At 37.4% G+C, this 26,579-nt stretch overlaps 1 protein-coding gene across 1 annotated transcript in view; it reads right to left on the minus strand.

The window, feature by feature from the left end:
* ATP13A4 (ATPase 13A4) overlaps window positions 1–26,579 on the minus strand; it is a 138,350-nt gene that overhangs the window by 44,337 nt on the left and 67,434 nt on the right. Inside the window, exons 6-13 of the mRNA XM_068545477.1 lie at window positions 25,106–25,175; window positions 23,465–23,599; window positions 19,791–19,860; window positions 12,551–12,685; window positions 9,977–10,147; window positions 8,981–9,138; window positions 8,183–8,371; window positions 5,128–5,189 (exon numbers count right to left, since the gene is read on the minus strand). Coding sequence (XP_068401578.1) covers window positions 5,128–5,189; window positions 8,183–8,371; window positions 8,981–9,138; window positions 9,977–10,147; window positions 12,551–12,685; window positions 19,791–19,860; window positions 23,465–23,599; window positions 25,106–25,175 — 990 coding nt within the window. The remainder of the gene's footprint in view (window positions 1–5,127; window positions 5,190–8,182; window positions 8,372–8,980; window positions 9,139–9,976; window positions 10,148–12,550; window positions 12,686–19,790; window positions 19,861–23,464; window positions 23,600–25,105; window positions 25,176–26,579) is intronic.

Below are 26,579 nucleotides of genomic sequence, written 5' to 3' on the forward strand. Positions count from 1 at the left end.
CTCCCCAAAAGAATAGTGCTTCATTCATCCATCGTCCTTACATAAGTTCAATGAGTATGAGAAAAAATCCTGAGGTTCTTTCAAGCTCTTTCTTCCCTCTTTTCCTTACCCTCTCTCTGGCACTGATTTAAATCCAGAGTTATAGAAAGAGCTAGAAGTATCACCCTTAGTTCTAAGTACATCCACTCCCACCTAAGCTTCCAGACCACTTTATCTCTTATGCTGTGAGACAGAACAGGCTAGCTCATACTATAGCTACTTGTGTATATCTGTGTATCTCCTTCAATCTATTCTTCAGGGCAGGGCTGTCTCTTCCATTTCTCTCTCTCCAACATATCTGATGTTTGGTCCACAGTAGACAGTCAACAAATATAAGAGCAAATAAATGAATGAGTTGGTTACTGGAAATCTGAAAGACCATAATGGTAAAGAAATGAAATTTTTTTTTTTAAGAAATGAAATTTTTAAAAGACGTTTTGAAAAGGACACAGCATTCTCCTCTTCCACCCTGACATCTAGGATCTATATTGCAGCCATCATTACCACTGGTTCCTGTAGAAAGTGCCCTCATCTAAAATCTACCGAGATACAACTCAAACATCATATGCAGGGTTCTTTTAGTAACTCAGAGTTGAAGTCATCAAGTTTGGCATTGGGCCTACAAAAGGATGTCCTCTGGACCTTATTGGTCAGTCCCTTCTTACATGTGTAGTGCAGTAAGTGGTTCACAAGGCAGGCCATACTGTTTGGTGGACCCTGAGCGGCTGAAGGTGCTTCCTGAATTAAGGCCAAATCTGATTCTTGGAGCCAGTCAGAAGCTACTTGCTCCTCCTCCTCCACATATCAACTTCCTTCAGATTTGTGGGTCAGCTTGGCTGTACCCCCTTTAATACTCCCTTCCTCTGGGATTACACAGGAACCTCTAACTGTGCTTCCAATGTGCAGTTTCCAGACCTCTGACCTTCCTAGTTACTGTTTCGTGAAAGAATTTGTATTTTTTACTATTTATCATAGTTTGTCTTAAAACATGGTCTCCAGGATCAGACTATTATCTCTCATGATATGGACACTGCATTTCCTTCGGTTGCTCTAGAGTTTTGTTCCTGAAAGCATATACATCAGAACGTTAACTCGTAATTCAGCCAAATTTCTTCCTGGTTTCTTCATTCAAGCTTCCTTAAGAGTTCAAAAACCTCTCGGCTGATTACTGAGCCTGTTGATCATATCATTATATATTGAAAGATCAAGTTATCTCAGTGGTTACAATATGTCTGTGGTATTTTAGTAAACATCTAAAAGGAAGCAGTCACCATCAGTGATTAACACAGATTCTCAAGCTCACACTGTAAAGCAAACACAGATCAGGAAAAAAGAATCTTATCTTTAAGATGGCACACAAACTGTCTTCCGTATGTAATTCTGAATTCACAGTTCTGAGTTTGGGAGGATTGGGCCAGACCCTGGTTTGCACAAAAATAAATAGAACCCTCTGTCATCCCTGACCTTGAACTATTATTTGAATGTTTATGACTTATCAAGACCAGGTAGCTCAGGTAGACTTCCAATAACTTTGAAGTACTTGGCACATTAGGCAGGCCCTCTTTGGAAAAGATAAGAATTATTAGAAATGAGCTTACATTTTACAATAAGATATTTAACAGCGACTAAGTCAAGTGCTGACTTCTTGCTTAGAATTTAATCTGTTTTCTCTTATTCTATCAATTAAATTTGTCAATTAAAAAAATGTTGGGGGAATTCCCTGGTGGTCCAGTGGTTAAAAATCCGCCTTCCATAGCAAGGAACGTGGGTTCGATCCCTGGTCAGGGAACTAAGATCCCACACGCCGTGGGGCAGCTAAGACTGAGCGCCGCAACTACTGAGCCCGTGAGTTCTAGAGCCCATGTGCCACAACTAGAGAGCCCGCGTGCTGCAACTACTGAGTCCGTGCACCACAGCTAGAGAGAAGCCTGCACACCACAACGAAGAGCCCACGTGACGCGACTAAGACCTGATGCAGCCAAATAAATAAATAAATACTTTAAAAAATTTTAAAAAACACTTTTAATTGCTCTTTTAGTCATTTAGAGCCAACTTTGACCTTTTTGAAGGAGGGAAAGGAGGGAGGGGGGAAGGAGAGTGACAGTTTGGATTAATCTATCAATAATCTAAATAGTATATCAATTGTTTTTATTTAAATTTGACAAGTCACTTTTAGAAACAGAAAGTTTTAAAAGTTTTGTGAATAAGATGATGCCAATTCAATAAGGAGAAGAGCATTCAAAAGATGGAACATATTAAGTTCACTTTAAATAAACGAACATTTATTGTGCATCTACTATGTGTGCCTGCTATAGTGCTATATGGCATTAGGGACACAAATATAAATAAGAAAAAGACTGCTCTCTGAATGCTCACATATTTGAATAAATGCATACATTTTTTATAGACACTGAAACAGGAAACTACGAATGAACAAGAAGACCGGGTATATATCCAAATCTATCCTCAAGAGAAAATGAAAAGATCTTTAGAAAGTTACCACTTGTAACAGCCTCCTTCTATAGACTAAAATGGTTAGAAGCACCAGGATTAATTTTTCAACTCCAGAAATGGACTTGTTTATAAATAATACATTAATATGAAAATGTGTTAAACATATATAATTAAAATATTTTATGGTTAAATCGTATGTCATTTGCATAATGCAGAAGAATCACGATGTACCTTTTATGTATAAGATGCTTTGTGATTTAGGTTGCAAGTATGAGAGGGAAATATTTTCATTAAAAAAACAAAACCTGAGCTCATGCAGCTCAATATCTAAAAAACAAACAACCCCACCAAAAAATGGGAGGAAGATCTAAGCAGACATTTCTCCAAAAAAGACATACAGATGGCTAAGTGGCACATGAAAAGATGCTCAACATCACTAATTATTAGAGAAATGCAAATCAAAGCTACAGTGAGGTATCACCTCACACCGGTTAGAATGACCATCATCAAAAAATCTACAAACAACAGATGCTGGAGAAGGTGTGGAGAAAATGGAACCCTCCTACCCTGTTGCTGGGAATGTAAATTGATACAGCCACTATGGAGAACAGTATGGAGATTCCTTAAAAAACTAAAAATAGGGCTTCCCTGGTGGCACAGTGGTTGAGAGTCTGCCTGCCAATGCAGGGGACACGGGTTCGAGCCCTGGTCTGGGAAGATCCCACATGCTGCGGAGCAACTGGGCCTGTGAGCCACAACTGCTGAGCCTGCACGAATGGAGACTGTGCTCTGCAACAAGAGAGGCCGCGATAGTGAGAGGCCCACGCACCGCAATGAAGAGTGGCCCCCGCTCACCGCAACTAGAGAAAGCCCTCATACGGAAACGAAGACCCAACACAGCCAAAAAATAAATAAATAAATAAACAAATTAACTAGGAAAAAAAACAAAAAACAAAAAACAAACAAACAAACAAAAACTAAAAATAGAGCTACCATATAATCCAGCAATCCCATTCCTGGGCATATATCTGGAGAAAACCATAATTCTAAAAGACACATGCACCCCAATGTTCATTGCAGCACTATTTACAACAGCCAGGTCATGGAAGAAACCTAAATGCCCATCGACAGACGAATGGATAAAGAAGAAGTGGTACATATATACGATGGAATATTATTCAGCCATAAAAAGGAACGAAATTGGGTCATTTGTAGAGACGTGGATGGATCTAGAGACTGTCATACAGAGTGAAGTAAGTCAGAAAGAGAAAAACAAATATCGTATGTTAACGCATATATGTGGAACCTAGAAAAATGGTACAGATGAACTGGTTTGCAGGGCAGAACTTGAGACACAGATGTAGAGAACAAATGTATGGACACCAAGGGGGGAAAGTGGAGGGAGGGGTGGTGGTGGTGTGATGAATTGGGTGATTGGGATTGACATGTATATACTGATGTGTATAAAATGGATGACTAATAAGGACCTGCTGTATAAAAAAAATAAATAAAATGAAATTCAAAAGCAAAAAAAAAAAAAAAGACTAAAAAAACCCTGAAATCATCTATACCTCAATTTTTTTTAAAAACCCTCAAAACCTGAATTTGTCATATGTTCGTGTTCTGATCAGGCTGGAAGTTGCAGTGGGGAGAAAAAGCAGGCAGAGAAGAAAACTCAAACAAGAGAGCCCCAGCAGAGGGACATGCAAATCTTTACCATGCTAAGTTGTAAACTGTCAAAACGGAGTCCTTTCTGGCCAGAAAAGAGGAGTTTCTGGCAGCCAGAAAGTAGTGTTGCCAGAACTAGAATACCAAGGAAAATGAAGTACACTAGCTGTGGCTCCACAGATGTTTCTCATCCTGAAATTCAGTGTCTACAAGTCAGGGCAGTGTTCCTCCTAGCACATGGAAAGGCTTCAGTTTGTACAAGGAATGTTACCTCCTTGAAGGACAGTGTCTTGGTACTGTCCAAATGACACACACTGGCCCCAAACTAATATGCTGACAGCAAATCACATTTTAGCAAAGATTTAAATGCAGTGTCAAAACTTGCCCTTTGGGCTTCCCTGGTGGCGCAGTGGTTGAGAATCTGCCTGCCAATGCAGGTGACACGGGTTCTAGCCCTGGTCTGGGAAGATCCCACGTGCCGCGGAGCAACTAGGCCCGTGAGCCACAACTACTGAGCCTGAGCGATTGGAGCCTGTGCTCCGCAACAAGAGAGGCCGCGATAGTGAGAGGCCCGTGCACCGTGATGAAGAGTGACCCCCGCTTGCCACAACTAGAGAAAGCCCTCGCACAGAAACGAAGACCTAACACAGCCATAAATAAATAAATAAATAAATAAAAATTTAAAAATAATACAGACATACACTTTATTAAAAAACAAAAAACAAAAAACTTGCCCTTCATCTCCTGGGTTCTGTGAGTGTCCCGGGGCTGGGACTGGGGTGGAGGAAATATGCATGTTTTAGTGAGCTTTGGAAGTAGTCAAGAAGAGAAATTAAATGAAGATACTCTGGCAACTGCTGCTCACCAAAGCCAGTGCCAAAATCTTTCCATTATTAGTATCCAGGAAAAAAACCACAGAGTTCTGGGAAAAGAGAAATGACAATGCATTTGGTCCCAAGTACTCACCCACTCCTATCACAGGGCACGACTCCCCAGAGATCCAAGCCATCCCTTGTTAATGTACCTGTCTAAACAGAAACAAGCGCTCGGTTCACTCTGAAGATGCAGCAGCCCCACAGTGACACTGATAAGCTATGTTTTAACAGGAAAATATATGTCACAACACATGATCAAGATCAGCTCTTCAAGGAAGGACACAATAAGGTGGGTATCTGGAGTCCTGGGTGGAAGATTTGATGAACTCATAGCAGTTGTGTGACAAGCTGGCACTTAATATCTTTGAACTTTAGTGTTCTCAGCAATAAAGGGAAGAAAACGGTACCTGCCTTACATATTTCAGAGGCTTGTTTTGAGAATTTAACAGAAGACTGAATGGATGGGAGAGTCCTTGGTAAGCCTGCTTTTAAGAGCTATAAAATGGGTGAGTCTCCACAGATATAGAGAACAGATTCGTGGTTGCCAAGGAGGGGGGCGGTGAGGGAGGGATGGATTGGGAGTTTGGGATTAACAGATGCAAACTATTATATATAAGATGGATAAAAAACAGGGTCCTACTGTATAGCACAGGGAAATATATTCAGTACCCTGTGATAAACCATAATGGAAAAGAATACGAAAAAGAATATATATATATGTATAGCTGAGTCACTTTGCTGTGCAGCAGAAACTAAACACAACATTGTAAATCAACTATACTTCAATACAATTTTTTAAAAATGGGTGAGTCCCAGCATTTATAGCAAAAGTTAAAAGTATGTCATCAGAAACAAGTAATGGAAGTAGAATTTTTCACTGTTCTAAAGAAATATAGTTTGCTATTTGACATCTATTTGGTAAAAAGGGGTTTGTTGGTATTTCTCTCAGTGCGGTATAGTGATGAAGAGCTTGGACTGGGCTAAAACACCAGCTGTGTGACCTGGGCCAATTATTTAATCCTCCTAAACATCAGAGCCCTTATCAGTAACATGGTCATAATCATATAGGGTTGTTTTAAAAATTAAATGAGATACTACAAAGTGCTTAACTTAATGTCTAGCATAGAGTAAGAGCTGAGAATAATGATAATTGCTCATAAGTATTACTTAATTTTTTATTCAAATTCATATCACAATTATCTTTCCCACTCCCTGTTTCCTTTTCCAAGTCCAAGGATAACACGATCCTAGAACCAGAACGTCTTTTCTTATGATGCTAGTTTGATCATGAAATAACATTGAGATGGTGGCAAGAGCCATATTAACCTTCTGTTCTTGGTAGATCTCTCTGATATTCAAGTAATTATAAAATACAGCTCTGATCCCATTAATTCTCTGCTATCAAAAGCCTTCACTGTACTGTTTAGTGGGTACCGAGTTTCTGTTTGGGAAGAGGGAAGAAGTCCTGGAGATGGATAGTGGTGATGGTTGCACAGAAATGTGAATGCACTTAAAGCCACATAAAAATGGTTAAAACGGTAAATTTTATGTTATGCATCTTTTGTCACAATAAAAAATAAATTAAGAAAATGGAAGGTAACAATAAAAAGAAGAGAAAACACCTTCAATGGCTCCCCACTGCCTAAAGAGTATGTAAAACTTTCTTAGCCATACATTTGAAGTCTACAACACCCTCTCCCGTTACTAATGTTCTGCTCTGATCAAAATCACACTCTATTGCTCTCCTGACTCCTTGCCCACTTTCGCCTGCCTACAATGTCCTCGGGTTGTATATCTTTTCGAATTTTCTGTATATTATATTTGACATGTTACGAAATCTCTCTCTCTTTTAAATCTATTTTTAATTGTGAAAGCAGTGGTTTACATTATATGTTATAAATAAAATTATATAAGTTTTGTGTGTACAGCATTATAGTTCTACTTCTGTATACCATACAGTGTGCCCACCACCAAAAGTTCAACTTAAGAAACCTTTCTGACGGACAGACTGCCTCCTTGGGGCTAGCCAATTCTTAGAGATAACCAGGGTCTCAGCCAACAGCATGCCTTTGATATGCAAACTAACCAGTCAGGAGTCATACCTTCTCTATCTGACCAGATTCCCCAGGAAACAGTGTCTCTGACTTAATCACCCCAGCGCCAGCTACTAGACAACTAAAGACCACTCCTATAGCCCAAAGCCCACCAAAATCATTCACACTAGCCAGTTCTCAGCTGTGTACCCTGCTCTGTCTTGCCCTTCCTGCAGAAGCTCCTATAAAGGCCATAACCCAAGCACTCCCCTCACTCCTGCTTTGCTTCCTGATCAAAATCTGGCATTCCTCCTGGGGCCTTGCCTGGTGAGACATGGCTCTTCTGTCTAGGGGAACTGTGAGTGACATTAATCTTTTCTTTCAAGGGCATTGACCTCTGCCTGCGGTCACTTAGTCACCTTTATAAATTAAGACCCAGGCACAAAACAGCCCTTCATTTCCATCTTACCCTCTTACAGCTCTCACCTTCATGCCAGCACACGAGTATATAGACAAAAAGAATATATCCAGGAGAAGGTAGAATAAGAGGCTGATTGGGAGTAACTGGCATGGGATCAAGGATTATTTTAAGCAATATACTGCAGATGGGAAAATATAGTAAGGGATTGACTGGGGATTTATTTTAACCAAGTCTCATAGTAAGACACAGCTAAATAAACTCTTCCTTTTTTATTCATTCATTAATTCAGTGAATATTTACTGAGCACTGACTGTGTGTCAGGTAACGGTCCTAGCATTAGGGATACAGTAGTAACTGTAATAAGAGTCTTAAATTTTGTTCTTTGCATGAGGGTATTGACTACAGAGGGACAGAATGCTATTTTAATTCATTGTGTTTCATAGAATATTGGAGGTGGAAGAACCCTAAAATATTCACCTATTCAGTTCCCTACTCTTCTTTCTCTAAACCCTAGAATCTGAGAGCTCAAGAGATGTATCTGTCCTAGATCACACATCCAACCAGAGACAAAATGAAGTCAGGTACCCAGTACCCACATCTAATGTTTCCTGCCTCACAAGAGTGTGAAGTACCTGTGCATGACGACAATGATGATAAAAGTGTCACTGAGGATGAGAATGAAACACACATACCTTGTCAAAGCAGACAAGGTTTAATTGTCCACATACATTAATCCTCTGGGGGCTAATACAAAAGATGCCTCTCTTCTTCAGCCTCCGCTGGGCATAGATAATGCCTGTGGTCAGGGCAGCAGGTAGAGCGGGAGGAACCGCAATTGTGATGACATCAAGGGCTTTCTTCACCACCTCCTCCGGAGGTTCCTGGGAAGATAAAGTCCCTCTTTAGCTACTACAGATAAATCAACCGTGAACACTTTTATGCATATGACTTTTTTCCTCCTTTTTGCTTACTTCTTTAGGTCAAATTCCTAGAAATGATGTGAGTGGGCCAAACGTGGTTTAAAGGGTATGAACATGTTTATGGCTCTCAGTACATTTTGCCAAAGTGCAATGAAAAAGCTTGTAACAATTCATACCGCTACCAGCGGAGAACAATGTACCAGTTTGCCATGATCTCACCAACACTGGGTTTTATTTTAAATTCCTCATTTAACAGCTATAAAATACTACACTATTGGAATAAACATCCTCAGATTGAAGATGAAAAACTAGCGTAAGGAAAAGTCCAAGAGCAGAGGCATGTTGCTATCTCAATAAACAAAGTGTTTTATCCCACTAGATCTGATGGCTATTACAGAACTTTGTGATCAATTGCTTATATTGGGCATCTGGGAGTATATAAGCAGGTTTCAGTGTCTGGCTTTGCTTTCCCAGGTTTGAAAACTGCGCCTTATATTAAGGTCAACATGGAGAGTATAAAATATAGATGAGTGTACGTGTGCATGTAGTAAAAGAACAAAAGCTGTTTACCCCACTGAGCACATAGACGCACAAAGTATAGATCATCCCGATGGTGGCTGTTCCTACGAGGCACAGGAGGAACCTGATGGCATCCCTGTAGAGCTTAAAATTCATCGGCTTGGGGTAGAGAATAGATCTCACGAGGTCCCCCTTTGCAGTGTTGAATCCTGAAGCAGCAAACACACACCTCAAACTTTCAGGATGACAAATACTACTGTTAGCGCTCTTCTAATCCTCAACACAGCCTTTGTTTTCTCTAGAGATACTTAAACAGTGCTTAAGCCCAAATGCAATTAAAGGATAATTGGCCAAATACCTAAGTGCTAGAATGGATATACCTGAGCTCTTTCAGAGCCTACTCCTCTCTGGCTTTCCTTCCTTATACTTTTAATTTCAATGCATCCCAGAGATAGGAAAGCACCATATGGGGGCAGAGCACAGCTTTTCCAAATACAGCGTCATTTTAAGGAAAGGATTTGTACGTGTGCACGGACGTGCATGCACACACACACGCACAGAACACTTGAATTTAAATTAAATGGCCCCGTACATACAGATGGATTCAATTTCTAATACTTTTCATCATCAAGTTTTCAGTTTCTAGTCCTGCCTGGAAAGAAGTTGACATTAGTTCTTTGGGTGAGAATACCTAAGTTCTAGGTCCAGCTCTGTCAGTGACTGGCTGTGTGATTTTTTTTAAACTTCACTTGAATTGTGCAGGCCACAGCCTATTCATGTACAAAATGAGGACAGGCATCTTTGTTCTGCTAAGCTGATATGTGGAAATAGTTTATAAATTACAAAGCATATGAATAATAACTGTTGTCATCAATGTTATTATTTTTACTAAAAGGCCATAGCTCAATTCACATTTTAAATATCTATAGTTACATATATGGGGTCTGTCATCTAAAGACTGCTCCTTACCTAATTCATTTAAGGCACTAGACAAATTGAGCGAAAATATTTCATCAAAATAATAAAAAGAAGGAGATGTTGACTAACCCGTCTGCAGTACTACTGCTTTCACGGTGCCAGAGCAAGCCCCCCTGGCCTGGATAACCTCTGTTCCACAGAAGAGGACATGCCGTTTGTAATCCGCTTCACTCTGTGTTTTCCAGGGCACAGAGCTATCCATCTTAGGTAATGGAGTTTTAGTGACCGGAATACTCTCTCCTACAGAAAACAAGCATCTCATTTTGTGAGGTGGGAGGCCTTCACTCACTTAAGCATGCAAATACTAACTCATTACACAGCAGGCATTTTTTGGAGGCTGCCATGTGGCAGGAACAACCCTTGGTATAGGGGATACAAGGAGAAACATAGTTCTTGTGTTTAAGAGGTTTGTAGTCCAGAGGGGGAGACGGCCATGGAAACAAATAAGTATAATGTCATATTATAAATACTATGAGTATTGTAAAATGAAACAGAGATGATGAAATAGACTGGAAAGAACCATTTAGGGAATAGCAAGTTGTGGGGTCTGGGGAATGAGAGGCCATGAGAGCTACGTAGGAGCCAAAGCGTGGAAGGCCCTGCATGCACATACTTAAGTGTTTAAATGTTTTTCTATAGGCATTGGTGGCAGGAGGGAAATAGGGAGATATTTAGCTGTTTGATTCAGGAGAGTACTATGACGTTTACGTACAAAGAGAGTGTACTCTGTCTGCAGTACAAGGAATGAATTGAAGTCTGATGAGGTTGGAGGCTGGATATCCAGTTGGGAAAAAATCACAAGAGTCCTGCTTAAAGAAGACAAGGTCTGAACTATGGCAACTGGCAGTAGGAGTAGAAAAGAGGCACTGGTTTTGAGAAATAAGAAATTGAGCAGCTACAAAACTTGGGGAGATTTTTATATTGGCAGATCACAGGGACAGAGGAATTCTAAATGGCTTCCTGGTTTCTGACTTGGAAGAAAGAACAGAGGGTGGCATTAATCATCAACACAGGGATTATAGGAGGAAGGAGGAATTGCCTTTTGGTCCCTGATTTGGAGATGCCTTGTGGAATGACCATGTCGAGATGCTTTGTAGGCAGTTAGATATTTATTTGGGTCTGGAGCTCAGGGGAGAGGCCTTGACCAGAGATATTTAGTCACAGGTCATCACCTTATAAACAATAATTAAAGCCACCAGAAAAGACAAGATTACTTAGGGTTAGAGTGAAAGGTGAGAAAAGGAAAGGTCCAGGACCCCTCAACAACATCAAAAATCAAAGAGATGGACGAAGAGGAGCAGTGTAGGAAGCTGAATGGTATTGTAAGTGGTAGAAGAACTTGGAGAGTCAGCACTGTCTTGGAAAGTTAGAAGAGTGTTTTCAGAAGGAAGAGACGGTCAGAATGGTTAAATGCAGCAGATAGGCCAATAAGATGTGAAATTTAAAGAATCCATTGGATTTGCCAATTGGGACATCCGTGACCTTTGCCGGCACACTGGGAGGGGCAGATTTCAATGGGTTAAGTGGCAATACAAGGTGGTGAATGAGTTGTGAAAGTAACCAAATAAAGAATAAAGCTTAGAGAATAAAGCTTATTGAAGCCCTCCACCTCCATTTGTAGAAAGGACAGTATAAGATCAGGGATATGTTCCAGTATACTAGGGCCACATTCATTAGGAAAATTGTACTTGGCATTGTAAAAGTCCCAGCACGAAAGGATTTTTATCAGTCTATGGATTCCCTAGAGAAAGAAACCTGACCTGTCATACATGTTTTTTTTTTGTTTTGTTTTGTAAGTTCACATAGGAGGGAGTTGTATGCTCTTGTCTGCATTTAATGCCTTCCTGGTCTGCCAGGAGAAATAGACTTGATTTGGACTTTAATGGGAACCACAGTACTGTACATCAATATGTATTTATAGCCTCCAATTCCATCTCTGAACAAGGCTTTATGATTCTTTAGCTTACAGAAAGGTTGGCACAGCATCTTCTCATAAACGCATATGTGAGTAGGAACTCAAAGCACCGTGACCTTGAGAAGTCACTTCTCTCTGAACCTCAGCTTCCATATCCATGATATGATGTCCCTCCCAGCTCCAGCATGCGATTTAAAAATGAAACACGGCTAGTCCAAAATATCCAGTGTGTATTCTGAAATTAGCAGATTTGGCAAATCCTGCCTCAACCACTTTTCAACATTTTCAAACCAAGCTAGGAAGAGCCTGGCCTTGACCGGGGTGGGGCAGGGTTGGGGGGGAGGTGTTTCAGGATGTCATCTATGGTTTTCAAACCCTCCGTGTTTTTCTGAAGATGTATTTTATAGAAAAATACTAAACATAAAAGTCACAGATGATTCTGAAACATCTAATGACCTCTAAAATCTTTAAATCTTTAAAATGACGGGGTTGTAATAACCCTTTGTTCAAGAAATAAATGCTAAACACTCAAAAAGTTAGGACGGTTATCTAACCTAGTACATAGAAAGCAGCTTTAATTTGAACTCTCAGATCCATCCAGTTGCAGGACTGTTGATAAGATTTGTGGGGATAGGAAGGTCCCATAGCGACCCCATGCTTTGCCATTATCATTCAGGAAAAACCTGGGAGAAGCAGCAGAGGCTGTAAGCTAGGAGACAGAACCATACCTGTCAGCATGCCTTCATCCACCACACAAGTTCCATCAATCAGAATGGCATCACACGGCATTTGCACTTTGTTCCCCGTCAAAATTAATAGATCTCCAGGTACCAGGAAGCGTGATTCCAGCTCCTGGACTCCAGCTGAAAGTGCGAGGAGACAGAGTTGAGTCAGGTTTTTTTTCCCACAAAAACACAGTCCAACATCTACCTAAATTGGAAATCAGTGAAAAAGCAACCAGGGCATATATAAAAAGGAAGCCATTCCTCAACATTGGTTTGGAATCTGCAAACTATAAGAAAAAAAGGTAATATATTATATTACATAAAATAAAAACCTTTGTGTGGCAAAAAAAAATAAATAGGCAGAGAAAAAACTAATGACAAATTCACAGAACACGTTTGAAACTTACATTACAGACAAAAGATTAATATTCCTAATAAACAAAGAGTTTGAGAAAAAAGATTATAGCAAATGACTGTATAGCAAAATTGCTGGAGATGTTAACATATAGTTCACACACACACACACACACACACACACACACACACACACACTACAAGTGGCAGGTGTTAAACATTTGAAAAGATATTCATTCTTACTCATAATAAGAAAATTGAAAAATCTGTCCTTCCTTTCTGCCTTCTGTCCTTCTTTCCAGTCTTCCTTTACTTCTTATCTTCCTTATTCATTCCCAAAGCCCAAAGCTATAGGGGGTTAAGCAAGATAGACATCCATGCAGGGGGCTGGGTGAAGTGGGGATGGGGGTGGCAGCACCCACCACATGGTGGAGCCTAAAATGGATGAATGGGTGCTTACATGGCTTGGTGCAGAGTGTCAGAGCCCAAGGAAGGAGACAAGGACCCCCATGGTGGCAGTGGCCTGGTGTGAGATATTGGAGTCCAAGCAGGGTGAGAAAGGCAGGATTGATACAATAACTAGATATAATGAGGCTAATGAGAGCCAGGTTTCTCACTGAAGAAAGGAAGTTACAAATAGAAACAGAAAGAAAACCAGAATGAACTCTGTGGTATTGGACTAGAATTGGAGACAAGAGTGTAAACTGATGGTTTTCAATAGAGAAATAATATAGATGTGAATGTGTATGTATATAAGAATACATGCAAATGTATTTGCTTGTCTTTTTTTATATGTACATGCTCCAATTCTGTTCTCTGAGAGGGCTGAGAGCAGTAAAAACGCACTACTGATGTGCACACCTAGTGCCCAAATTTTGGTGTCTAAATTTCATTTCCCTTCAAAAAAGAACTAGAGTTCTTTAAAGAAATGGCTGATTACAACGCTGGGCCAAAAAAAGTACAAATAATATAAGGTAGAACGTCCTGCTATGCCACTAAGTAGGGAAGTGCTCAAAGAGCAATGGGGTCAGATCAAAAAGATATCAGAGCCAACTTACAGAGCTCTCGCTGCCTAAATCTATAACAATTTGAGCATCAAAGTAATGTATAATTATAATGAACAATAACCCATCAAATAAAACAGGAGTTCAGTAGTCCATAATGACATAAGTAAATGAATAAATAAGTGAGGAGAAAGGATAGCTTTTTCTTACAGTAAATTAACAATTAATTATCATAGAAGGAAAGAAAATTAGAAAATCACCATTTGGCCATTATCAAAGCAATAATTAATCTAGCCAAGAAACATCAATGGATACTAAAACTAGTGGGTGAAAATTTGATGAGGGTTGTTTATTTATAAAGTCTCAAAGTACACGTCAACAAAATAACTATTAATTAGAAAGAGAAAAAAGTAACTGTACAATAGAGAAACCTGGCAGACACCATTTAATTAAGTAGTCCAAGTTAACATCACCAGTAATAGGACAAGTTTAAATTATGTACCACCTAAGAGAACATGGCATCACTTTTGTAATATTCCAGCCAAAATTGCATAAGCTGAATTTAACTGTAAGGGAATATCAGGCAAATCCAAGTTGAGGGACATTCTACAAAATAACCAAAGTGGGAAGAGTCAAGGTCGTGAAAGTCAAGGAAAGATTAAAGAGATATGGCAAACAACAGTATTCGGTGATCTTGGATCCTTTCTTATAAGAACATTATTAAGACAATTACAAAATTGGAATGGGACTGAGCATTCTTTGGTACTAATATCAATATTAACTGTCTGATATTAATGTTTGAATTGTTGTTACATAGAAGAATGCTCTTGTCTTTGAGAAATATACACTAAAGCATGTGGGAGTCATGGAGCCACTTATTTTCAAATGGTTCAAGAAAAAAGTTATTTGATCTACTCTTGTGGCTTCTCTGTATGTTGTAAATTATTTCATAGGGAAAAAAAAAAAAGAAAGAAAGAAAAAAAAAGAGAGAACCATACATGAAACAGCATTGCTCACCTATCTGATTAGAAAAATCTAAAAGTTTGTCAGTATATTCTGTTGGCAAGATTATGAGGAAACAGGTACTTTCACACATTTCTGGTACGAGTGAAAACTGGTACCTTGTCTATGGAAAGAAATTTGGCAATATTTCTCCATCAAAAATACATACGCATTTATTATTTAACTCAGCAATTTTACTTCTCAAAATCTATGTCAAAGATAGACTGGAAAAATATGGAAAGATAAATGCACAAGGCTTTTTATTACAGCACTATTTGTTATAGTAAAAGGCTGGGAAAGAATCCTTCAATAGAGAACTTACTGAATAAACAATGGTTCCTCCATACAAGAGAGTATTACGCAGCTGAAATATGAATGAATATCTATATATACTACTCTGAAAGGGTCCCTGGGAAACATCATTAAGTATGTAGCATACACACCAGGAAATCTAAGTTAAGTGTGTAGGATACATCCCTGCAATCTAAAAAGCAGCAGTATATGTATATATCCTATTCTGTATATATACTGTCACTATGAATATTATCTATAATTTGCATTTTTGAATGTAAAAATTTTTAAAAATGATTACTATTGAGAGTATGAGTATACAGGTACAGAAAGGAAGGTTAGGAAATTGACTCCCCTGAATGTCTTTTGTTTTATGGATTTAACTTTCAAATCATATATTTTATATAGTAACTACACTAACACAAAAATAAATTTGAAAAGCTAACGCTAGAAGTCTAAAACAGAATAAATGAGGTGAACCTATAGAGCTGTTGGCATAACCATACAGAGAAGAATTGTTTTGAGTGACTTTAAAACATATATTTTCAAGTATAATTTGTACCTTCTTCATGGTGTATCACAAACAGGAGAAAAAAAGAACTCTAAAAAAAATCTTAAATTGTTTTTAGGAATCATATTGTTGCTGGGTGTGTTGGTTTGTTACTCTGAGATTACTATGTGTAATGGGATAAAGCAAAGGAGTAATTTGTTGCTGTAATTGAGAATCAGGACTTGTGGTATGGAGAAAAGAGAGCTAGAAGGACAATCAACAAAGTTAAGTTAAAAACCCTCAGTTCTAAACTTAATCTGGAAATGTCAGTATGAGCTCATCATTTCTGTTTATCTTTAGAATATTATTTTCTAGGTATGTCTTCTGAAAAGGCCTGGAAACAATGACTAACACCACAGAAATGAGCATTCCTAACACTGACTGAGGTCTCTAAGTACCATATGTAAGCGGTCTTTGGAAAGATGGATGTGTCCAGGTTTGGAGCAGGAATTGTCCAAGATGAACTTGGAATAGCTTATCATACCAGAAAGCAATACAATTTTCAAAGATTACTGGGGCCATGTCAAATGAATTCAAGAGTCAACATGAAAAGGTTCTGAATGGCCAAAGATGGGCATCTTGAACAACAAGAATAAAAACTGCAGCGGATGAAAATATACCAACCATGTTAAAATTATACATCTATAATGATGCTAAAATTTTTTTAAAGCCTTTGGAAAATGCTAAAAGATCAACCCATTATTTTGAAAGCTGGTAAATAAGGAGAAATAGTCAGATATTTATCCTGAAACAAACTGAATCTCAGGGTAATGAAATGGTTGAAGAAGCGTGTCTCTCTTTATGGAAATATTCCACTTAATGTATGAAGATGGAATATATTTTAAACTCAATGAAATAATAAATCTGGGTCATGAGGATTTATGTCTGTTAATATCACAAGAAAAAGACAAATATTATGTACCTCTTATTAGAAATACACAATACCAACTATGAAGTACTCTTGCCAAAAACTCAAGCCTCAGATCTAACCACCAATTTATAGGAAGTACAAGGAGTAGAAAATCATGTTAAATTATTCCATGAGTATGCAATCAATACACTCAAAACCGTGGAAACCACAGGATGAGCCACTTACTTTCTTCAACAAAAAATTTTCAAGGAAAAAGATAGGATGTGGAGGAGGGAAAGTGTGAATTAGAATAAACTTGAAACTTAACCAATTGCAGTATATGGACTTTATTTGGATCCTGATTTGAAACTATATATTATATATCATAAATATATATTATATATTGTATATCATATATATCATAAGTATATATACACACACTTGTGATTCAATTGGTGGAAATTTGAATACTGCCTGTAGAACTGATGATTTTTTTATGTTTTTGGGTTTTTTTAAACACCATTTCAGAAAGCTCTCTTGTTCCTCCCACTTCACTGCCCTCACTCTTATGTTTTTTTAAAGCTGTGATAAAGGAATTAAAAAGGAGTCTTTATATTTTAGACCTATACTGAAATGTTTTCAAATGAAATTATATGATATCTGAAATAGTTTAAAAATAATCCAGGGTGAGGGAGGAAGTAGAACTGATGAAAACACATTCAGTGACTTGATAATAATTGAGTCTGGGTGATAGGTACATAGGGTTTCATTATCGTATTCTCTCCACTATTGTATATATGTAAAATGTTTCATCATAAAAAGTTACATTTTTATGTAACTTTACATTTCAGGACATTTTTAAAGGGTAAAAATTCACTTCTAGCAAAGATATAGCAAAAAGGAGCAAATTTATCTTCCCACATGAAACAACCAAAAGTCATACAAAATATATGAAACAATGGTTTTAGACACTAAATATAAGCAACAAAAGAAACGGGAAACAAATGAAGATGCCCTGCATCTTACTGCCTTTAGAGGGTTTCCAGGCCACTATGAAGGAGGCGGAACCCAGACAAAGTCCAGAAGACTCTTGGTTTGGAACAGAGATAAAAGACTATGGAGATTAAGGCATCTTGAGTTCACAGAACAGAGTACTGGAGAGAAAGTAATTGCCCAGAGGGAGAGCCCCAAAGGCCCACAGAGGTCCCCTTTTAGTATTCAGCAGACTAGTAATCAGCACATGCATATGAGGGAACTACTAGCAAATGAACAATGGGACATTTACATTTAAAATATCATTTAAATAGCATCAAAATATGAAATATTTAAAAATAAATCTGAGAAAGAGTGAAAAACTGTACGATGAAAACTACAAAACACTGCTGAGAGAAATCAAAGACAAATAAATGCAGATACACCATGTCTGCAGGTCACAAGACCCAAATTTGTTAACATGTCAGTTTTTCACAAATTGATCTATAGATTCAACACAATCCCAATCAAAATCTCAGCATGTTCTTTTGGTAGAAATTGACAGGCTGATTCTAAAAGTCATATGGAAATGCAAAGAGCCCAATATTGCCAAAACAATTCTGAAAGAGAACAAAGCTGGAGGACTAACATTATTCTAGTTCAAGACTTATTATAAAGCCACATTATGGGGCATTGATATAAAGACAGGCAAATAGAACAGTAGAATAGGATGAATAGGATAAGGAGTCCAGAAATAGACCCACCCATGTACAGGAAACTGATTTTTGGCAAAGGTGCAAAGACAATTTAGTGGAGAAAGGACAGTCTTTTCAACATATGGTATTGGGACATTTGGATATCTGCTTGCAAAAAATGAACTTCAATCCCAAAAAAAAGAAAAAGAAAAAAAACTTCAAAATACAACAGAGACAAAAATGTAAAACTTAAAACTATAATACCTCTAGAAGACAACGTAGAAAATCTTGATGACCTTGGATTAGGCAAAGATGTCTTAGATATGACAAATAACATGATCCACAAAAGAAAAAACTGATAAACTAGACTTTAACAAAAGTAAAAACATCGGCCCTTTTAAAGACACTATGAAGGGAATGAAAAGATATTATAAGCTACAGACTGGGATAAAATATTTGCAAATCATACTGGAAAAAGGACTTGTATCCAGAATGCAGAAAGAACACTCAAAATTTAATAATAAGCAAACAGTCTAATAAGGAAAAGATTTAAACAGATACTTCACCAAAGAAGATATACAAGTAGCAAAGAAGCACTTGAAAAGATGCTCAATGCCATTAGTCATCGGGAAAATGCAAATTAAAACAACAATGAGATACTACCCCTCAGCTATTAAAATGGCTAAAATTAAAAAGACTGACCATACCAAGCAGTGGCAAGAATGTGGAGCAACTGGAACTCTTACACACTGCTGGTGGGAATGTAAAATAGCACAACCACTTTGGAAAACAGTTTGGCAGTTTCTTTAAAAGTTAAATATTTACTTATCATAGGATCCAGCCATTCCACAGTTAGGTGTTTTCCCATAAGAAATGAAAGCGTATGTCCGTAGAAAGACTTGAACCCAAGTGTTCAAGTGGCATTATCTGTAATAGCCCCTAACTGGAAATAACCCAAATTTCCATCAACAAATGAATGAATGAACAAACTGGTCTATCTGGACAATGGAATTCACTCAGAAATAAAAAGAAATAAACTATTGATGTTCTTAACAAAATGGATGAACTTCGATCCCCCAAAAATTAACCCAAAATATACTATAAAAGACAAAAAATGCATACTATACAATACCATTTACAAAATATTCTAAACATGCAAAGTGGTTACCTGAGGATGGGGATGAAATTGTGAGAAATTGAAAGGGAGGATTACAAACAGGCACAAGGCAACTTTTAGGGGTGATGGACAGTCATCTTTATTGTGGTGATAGTTTCATAAGTAGGTACACCTGTCAAAACCTATCAAATTGTACACTTTAATTATGTTCAGCTTATCGTATGTCAGTTTTACCTCAATGTTTTTTTAAAAGGTGAAAAAAAATCTCCACTTCCCCACCCCTTTAAGTAAGTGCACGGGAAAAGATACATATGAAGATGAGAGTAGTAGGAACAATCAGAAATACAAATTTAAATCCTTTTCTCATTTCGTATGGACAACACACAGATCTAAAATGAAGTGACTTACCTTTTTTCTCACATACAGAGACTGTAATGCTATTATGTGATTCAACTAAATGGTGGAGCTTTACAGATTGCTGAAAAAGAAGAACAGAAAATTTTTAAAAGCCTTTTCTATTTGAGGATAGGTCCCAGATATTATTCAGTAAAGTGTTAGCCTTCTATAAAGATGGAGCCAACTGAATGTACTGTTTAAAAACAGGACTGAGTAGCCTCCTACTCAACTGGAAAAGCATCCAACTTGTGGTGTTCTTCAGCCAGTGATAAGAAGTACGTGTTGTTTAATAGAAAGGAAGTTCCCAGCATGCTCTGTCCACTCAAAAGAACTTTGATCATTCAAGATTTATGTTTATACCTAAATAGTATCAAGAACCAAGCATTATTTCAGTTTTGGGTTATCCCACATCAGAGTTCCTAATCTAACTTCATAAGGAGTTTGATTGTTCCTGTTATTCCCTCATAGTATTTGTTGTTTTAATATGTGAAATATATGGGACATTGAGAGTGAATAAATAAGAGGAGACAAAAATAATAATACAATTATATTTGATTTCACATTTATGAAGAAATTATTGTGTGAAAGACCTTTTACATGGTCCTGGGGATTACAAATTCTTAATCATTTAGTGTTTTCATTTTTTTATTCTGATTTTGTCATTTAAGACTCTCCCTTAATCTCCTAGCTTCAAATCATTTACAAACCTGATTAATATGTCCTAAGAATGATTAATAGAATCATATAAGGCAAAAGAGGTTTCTGCTATTAACTTATTCTTTTATTCATTTATACATTCACTCAACATTTATTGAACAACCTTTATGCTGAGAGGTTGGGGTAGAATGGTCAACAAAACAGATATGATTCTTAGCATCAGGAATTTACAACCTACTGGGTAAATACATTTAATCAAATAATCACACACACAAATATATCACTGCAATCAACAATAAAATGAAAACAATAAGGTGTTTTTGGAGCATATATAGCTAATGAGCCAATAGAAATCTTCCCTGAAGAAGTGACATTGAATCAAATAGGTTGTTGAATCTATGTGTCTCAACTCAAAAGAGATATTTGGACTTGAAATACATATGTAAATTTGAAAGTCATTAGCATATGCCTTTAGAAGTCATTAGTATATGCAGCATAAGAATAATGAAGACTCAATGTATTCGCATGAAAAGACCCTCAAGACAGTATTATTAATAATAATAGTAAAGCTAGGTAGGAAATAGCGTAATTATGCTCCCTCTTACATAAGAAAGGAAAACAAAATATATGTGTATTCCAAAAAAATTTTTGGAAGAATGCCCAAGAAACTAAAAAGTGGTTGCATAAGTGGAGGGGTGGAGGAAGAGGGAGCCTTTATGTGGTGAACATTTTCATATTGTTTTGATATGAGACATCCGTTTTTTAAAAAGCCAGGTAGAGGAGGATGAACTATAAAAAGAGAATGGAAGAGCAGCTAGAGAGGTGGAGATTGTGTTGTCACTGAAGCCAAAGGGAAAGCTCGGGAGCAGTTAACAGTGTCAAATGCAACTGAGAGGTTTAGTGAAGTCTACACTGTGGAAGAAAGTATACACTGTGGGAGGGGAATCATGAAATCAGCAAGCAAAAGACCAACCACTCAATAAAAATTAATGAGGGACATGAATACAGTTCACAGTAAAAGAAATACAAATAGCTTAAAACATGAGTAAGTGCTCAACTCACAATGGAAAACATGCTATTATAGTTATGAAATTCTATTTTCATTTATATTGGCAAAAATAAGGAAAATAAACACTCATCTACTCTTGGGAGAAGTGTATATTGGCATTACTTGTTTAAGGGGCATTTGACAATGTCTAGTAAAAAAATAGATTTGGCTTATGATTAAGCAATTTCAAATATAGAAAATGTATATCTCCTTATCAATACAGATATGTTTTACACACATTTACATGTAATATAAATTATATATACTTGTGATTTATACATATTTGCAAACACATATATGTGGATGTATGAAAAGATATATATGCAAATATCCTCAATGCAGCATTGTTTTAATAGCAAAAGACTAGAAAGAGCCTAAATATCCATCAATACAAGACTGGTTTTAAAATTATGGTACATTTAGAGAAAATATATTTGTGCAGATACAGAAAGATATTTAAGATACATTAGGTGAAAAATGCAAGTGCATAACAGTGTATATACTAGTATACTTCCATTTGTGTAAAACAAGTTAATGCATATGTGTTTAACAGTGCTAAAAGTATATAGAACTTCTGGTCCCAGTGGATGCCTCTTAAAAGGAGACCCAGACACTGAAAGAACTAAGGTGGGAGGAGTATTTACTTCTCATTTACACTATTTTGTTCTTGTGAACTTTTTTTTATTATGTCCATATATTACTCCTTCTATTAAGAAAAAAGACTAGCTAGTTTTAAAAAGTACTGTTTTTTGATTTTAAAACTATCTATGAGCCTTAGGATTATAGTGGTGACCTTAGCAAGAGCTGTTTGAATGGAGTCCTAAGAGAGGAAGCCAGCTCCATATAGATGAGAAATGAGAGGGAGATGAGTAAATGAAGAGAGATGCATAATGAGCTTGAGAAGTTCTGCCATCAAAGGGAGAAAAGAGGTAGAGTAGTAGCTGAAGTTTGAAGCATGGTCAAAAGAAGGGATTTTTTTCATTTGTTTCTGTTTTTTGTTTTGTTTTGTTTTGTTTTTAAGTTGGGAGAAGCTTGAGCATGTTTAAATGCTGATGGGAAGGCTCTTAGGGAGAGGGAATGAGAAAAAGAGTCATTCACTGACCCCATAAGCATGCTGAGAAGGTGGAAAGGATGCTATCAAAAGCACAAGCAGAGGACACCTCCTCCTCTGTAATGAGAGATCAGGTCAGGAGGGAGGTGGAGACAAAAGTCATCTGGCAGTAAGAGGGTGTGGAATTGAGCAAATTCCTATCTCATGATTTCTATCTTTGTGGGGAAAAAAAAAAAAAGCAATGAGATAGATTATCAGCTGAATTAGAGGAAAAGTGGAATGTGGGCAGTTAGGCATCTCAGAAAATTGAAGGAAGATTTGGTTTGAGAACTTAATTCCGGAGAATGGGAGAGCACATTGACCAGAGACATATAGAAAACTTGTGCAGATGAGGTCGGTATTCATGGATTTATAGCACAATCAACCAACCTGTACCGTGTGATTTTTTTCCCAGCAGCACCTAGATCCCCTTGTGTAGGCATAAAGAAAGCCAAGAGTTGGACTGGGGTTTTGACAAATGATTACCAACCAAACATAAAGGACAAAGATATTAAACACTCCTATTAAATATTAAAGACTCCTCCACCTCCACCCCTTTTCCACCATCTTCAAGACCCATCAGTAGTCTCTACACATATTTTTTCACTTATTCACAATTCATAAATATTTGCATTTTCTTCTCAATAATCAGCCTTAGTAAACTAAAGAGAGGGAAAAATATAACTTGAAAGGTTAGGGATTGGGATGGGAAGGAAAGGAAAGAACTAGAATTTGTTGAGCATCAGCTATTGTGCTAGATATTTACAAACGTGGTCTCATTTGTTATGGAGTGGGCAATGACTATTTTCCGATTCTACTCTTTTCAAACAAAATTTCAACAAAGTCACAACTCTTTCTTTCTCAGACCATACGATTGGTGGAAAAACTCACCTCTCTGAGATCATATACGGTCAAAGCGATGGAAATGATCGACATGATTATGATAGCAAAAGCATACTCCTTATAGTCTTCGCTAAACCACAGACAGACACTGAAGAGCTGAAATATGTAAAATGGATTTAAAACCTGTTGGCAGCATAAAAACAGGAAGACAAGGGAGATATTTAGGTTTTACACTTAGCTATTCATTGACTTGTTTGTTATCATAATCATCTCCATGACATAAATCGTCCCACCCAATATTCTTAGTCTTATTATATTTATGCAGCAATTACCATGTGCCAGATACTGCACTAAGCAACTTTACCTGAATTTACTCATTTAATTCCCATAATTATCTTATTATCCAGAAGTTATTACTTATCTCCATTGTAAAGATGAAGAAACTGGGTCTTATATGTTGAGAAACTTGCCCAAGTTCACAGAGCCACAACTGTTACAGATCAGGACTTGAACCCAGGCAATCTGGCCCCAGAGCACTTATTTTTAATCACCACTGCACCTTATACTTTACAAAGTATTGTCTCATGTATCACCATGTTGACCGTCACAACAGTTGTGTGAGGAGTAGATATTATCATGTCCAGTTTACATTGAGTGGTCTTTGGAACCTGACCTACTGGTCAGGTTTACAAAGTTAAAATGCTTTCTAGTTGTTCTTCTCTATGATACAACATTGCCATATCTGAAGCCATTAAAGTACTTTAGATTAATGTACGAGTTGAAGACTAAATTTTCTCATAAATAGAGAGCCAAGCTGAAAGGAATAATGTAGATAATTGAGCATCTAGAACACTATGAGAGAAAGCAGAGATTAACTCCAACAGTTGTAATCCTGCCTGGGATAAAACATTTTGTGCCCTTACTCAAATTCCCTCTAGTTGATTTCCATCTTTCTAAAATAGGAACAGTAATCTTTGCCTCTGGTTAGGGAACAAGCACACAGAAACTTTTCTTATCAGTTTCCTCTGCTCTGTTTCATGACTTAAAACTTGCTAGAAATATTGAGAAAGTAGCTGGAGTTTAGTAAGTCTTTTTTAAGTCAAGGAGGAGTGGAGGTACCATGCAGGAGAGGACCCAGAGTACAGCTGTAAGGTTGTAGTATCATAATAATCACGGTAAAATGGAAAATGAGCCCAGTGATAGAGTCAAACAGAAAAAATTCAATGTAGTAAATTATGGTCAAATCTTTCTTTCCCTCCCACATGCACATTGAGATCAGTAGAACTAATAAGGCTGAACAGATGTTTTCTTCCTACAGTTTTGGATGCTAAGGCAATTGTATATGTTGCCCATAAGAAAGGAATTGAGTTGTTTAAGTTTTAATTATTATTTTAGTTTCACAAAGTTGAGACGGGATAAAAAGTATAGGATTAAGAAAGAAAGAAAGAAAGGAAACCCTGTGTTCATCTAGTCATTAAAGGATAGACACATGAGCATCATATCTTATGCTGTAACAGGAAGTATGTGTGCAAAAATGGACCACAAGAAACAGTAAAGATATGAATATGCTTTGCATTCTTTTAAAATAGCCCAAATTACAATTACTATTAACAAGTAGCATTCTTGATCATTTGACTAAAATCTAACCTTGTTATTTTCTAGCCAGCACCAAGAGAAAATACTGATTACCTCCTTGATGAGCAGTTTCCAGATGGGTGTGATTTCAACATCGATAGTATTTGGCCCACATATTAACCGCCTATAGGGAGAGATCACAGCTCACTCCGTTACTAATATTAAAAATGAAATTCATTTCTTACCCATTCAAAAAAAAGTCTATTCCATGTTCACTTTCTCACTTGTGGGATCAACATATGCCTCCCTTATTACATAGCATCACCATCTTTCTCAAAATAACTGGAGAGGGGGAGGGTTTTCAGGTGCAAAACCAATAAACATGATCATTTATTAAATTAAATATTTCCCTGATGGTAATTTGGGTATTTAATTTTAGTCATTGTTCCATTCAAGTAGTTTCAGGATTAGCACTCTCTCTCAACTCTGTCTCTCCCCAACTCTTGGTTTCATGGATGTGAGACAGAGGGCTCATTACAGGGGAACAGTTTTACTGATAAGGAATACCGGGCCTACTTTTCCTCCTCCTATTCAGTTCTGGGAAGCTGCAGAATTTGTTTTAATGTGAGTGAAAAGGTGTTGAACTCTCAAAAATAACTCCACAGTTATACCGCCCTTTAATTGAAAACTCAGAGATGTGTTTCTTTGATTACACAGAGCAATGACACTCTATGAGTTATTTTGCTGTTGGGAATGCTAAACACTTTCTCTGTGCCTTCTACATAGATGCTCAGACCAAAGAGCTTAACGGAATGTAAATACTACAGCAGCGCTTCTCAAACTTTAATGTTCATACAGACGGCCTTGTGGTCTTGCGAATGGGAAGATTCTGATTCAATAAGGATGAGATGTGATCTGAGATTCTGCATTTCTAACAAGCATCCAGGTCATGCTGATGCTGTATTCTGAGTCCATTCAAAGAACCACCAAATCTCCACCCCAAAATGGGGTGGAGGGGAATGCAGTAATCATAGAAACTTAGGACTAGCATGGTGTTTACAGAGTTCTCCTCCCCTTTTTAACAGTTAGGAAACTGAAGCCCAAAAAGGAGAAGCCATTTGCTCAAAGCCACACAATGAATTAGTGACAGACTCTTGGCATTCAACCCAATGCCCTTCCCAAACCTCGCTCCCCTGCCCAGTAGATTATTTAGAATTGTGGAGCTACAAGTCTTGCATGATATTCTTCTGCTGCTCTACAATTATTATTTAACTATGCTGTGATAGTATAATACATATTTCCTGATCACAGTCAAAACAGGTTCAACCTTATTATTATAGTAACCCTGAGGAACATTACGCAGAGTAGAAAGATAACTAAGCCTATAGTCAGAGATGCACTTCTTCCTCTATCACTTCCATCTGTGTGAACTAGTTCAGGCCACTAAACCTCTCTGAGTCTCAGATTTCTCATCTGTTATACTGAGATGATGAGGATGTCTGTTCTAACTCCCCCACGAGGTTGCATGAAGGGAGGTAATGCATATAAAAGCATTTAATTTAATAATACTAAATAGAGCATTACAACA

This window comes from Eschrichtius robustus, chromosome 6, assembly GCF_028021215.1.
Source record: "Eschrichtius robustus isolate mEscRob2 chromosome 6, mEscRob2.pri, whole genome shotgun sequence".
Classification (NCBI taxonomy): domain Eukaryota; kingdom Metazoa; phylum Chordata; class Mammalia; order Artiodactyla; family Eschrichtiidae; genus Eschrichtius; species Eschrichtius robustus.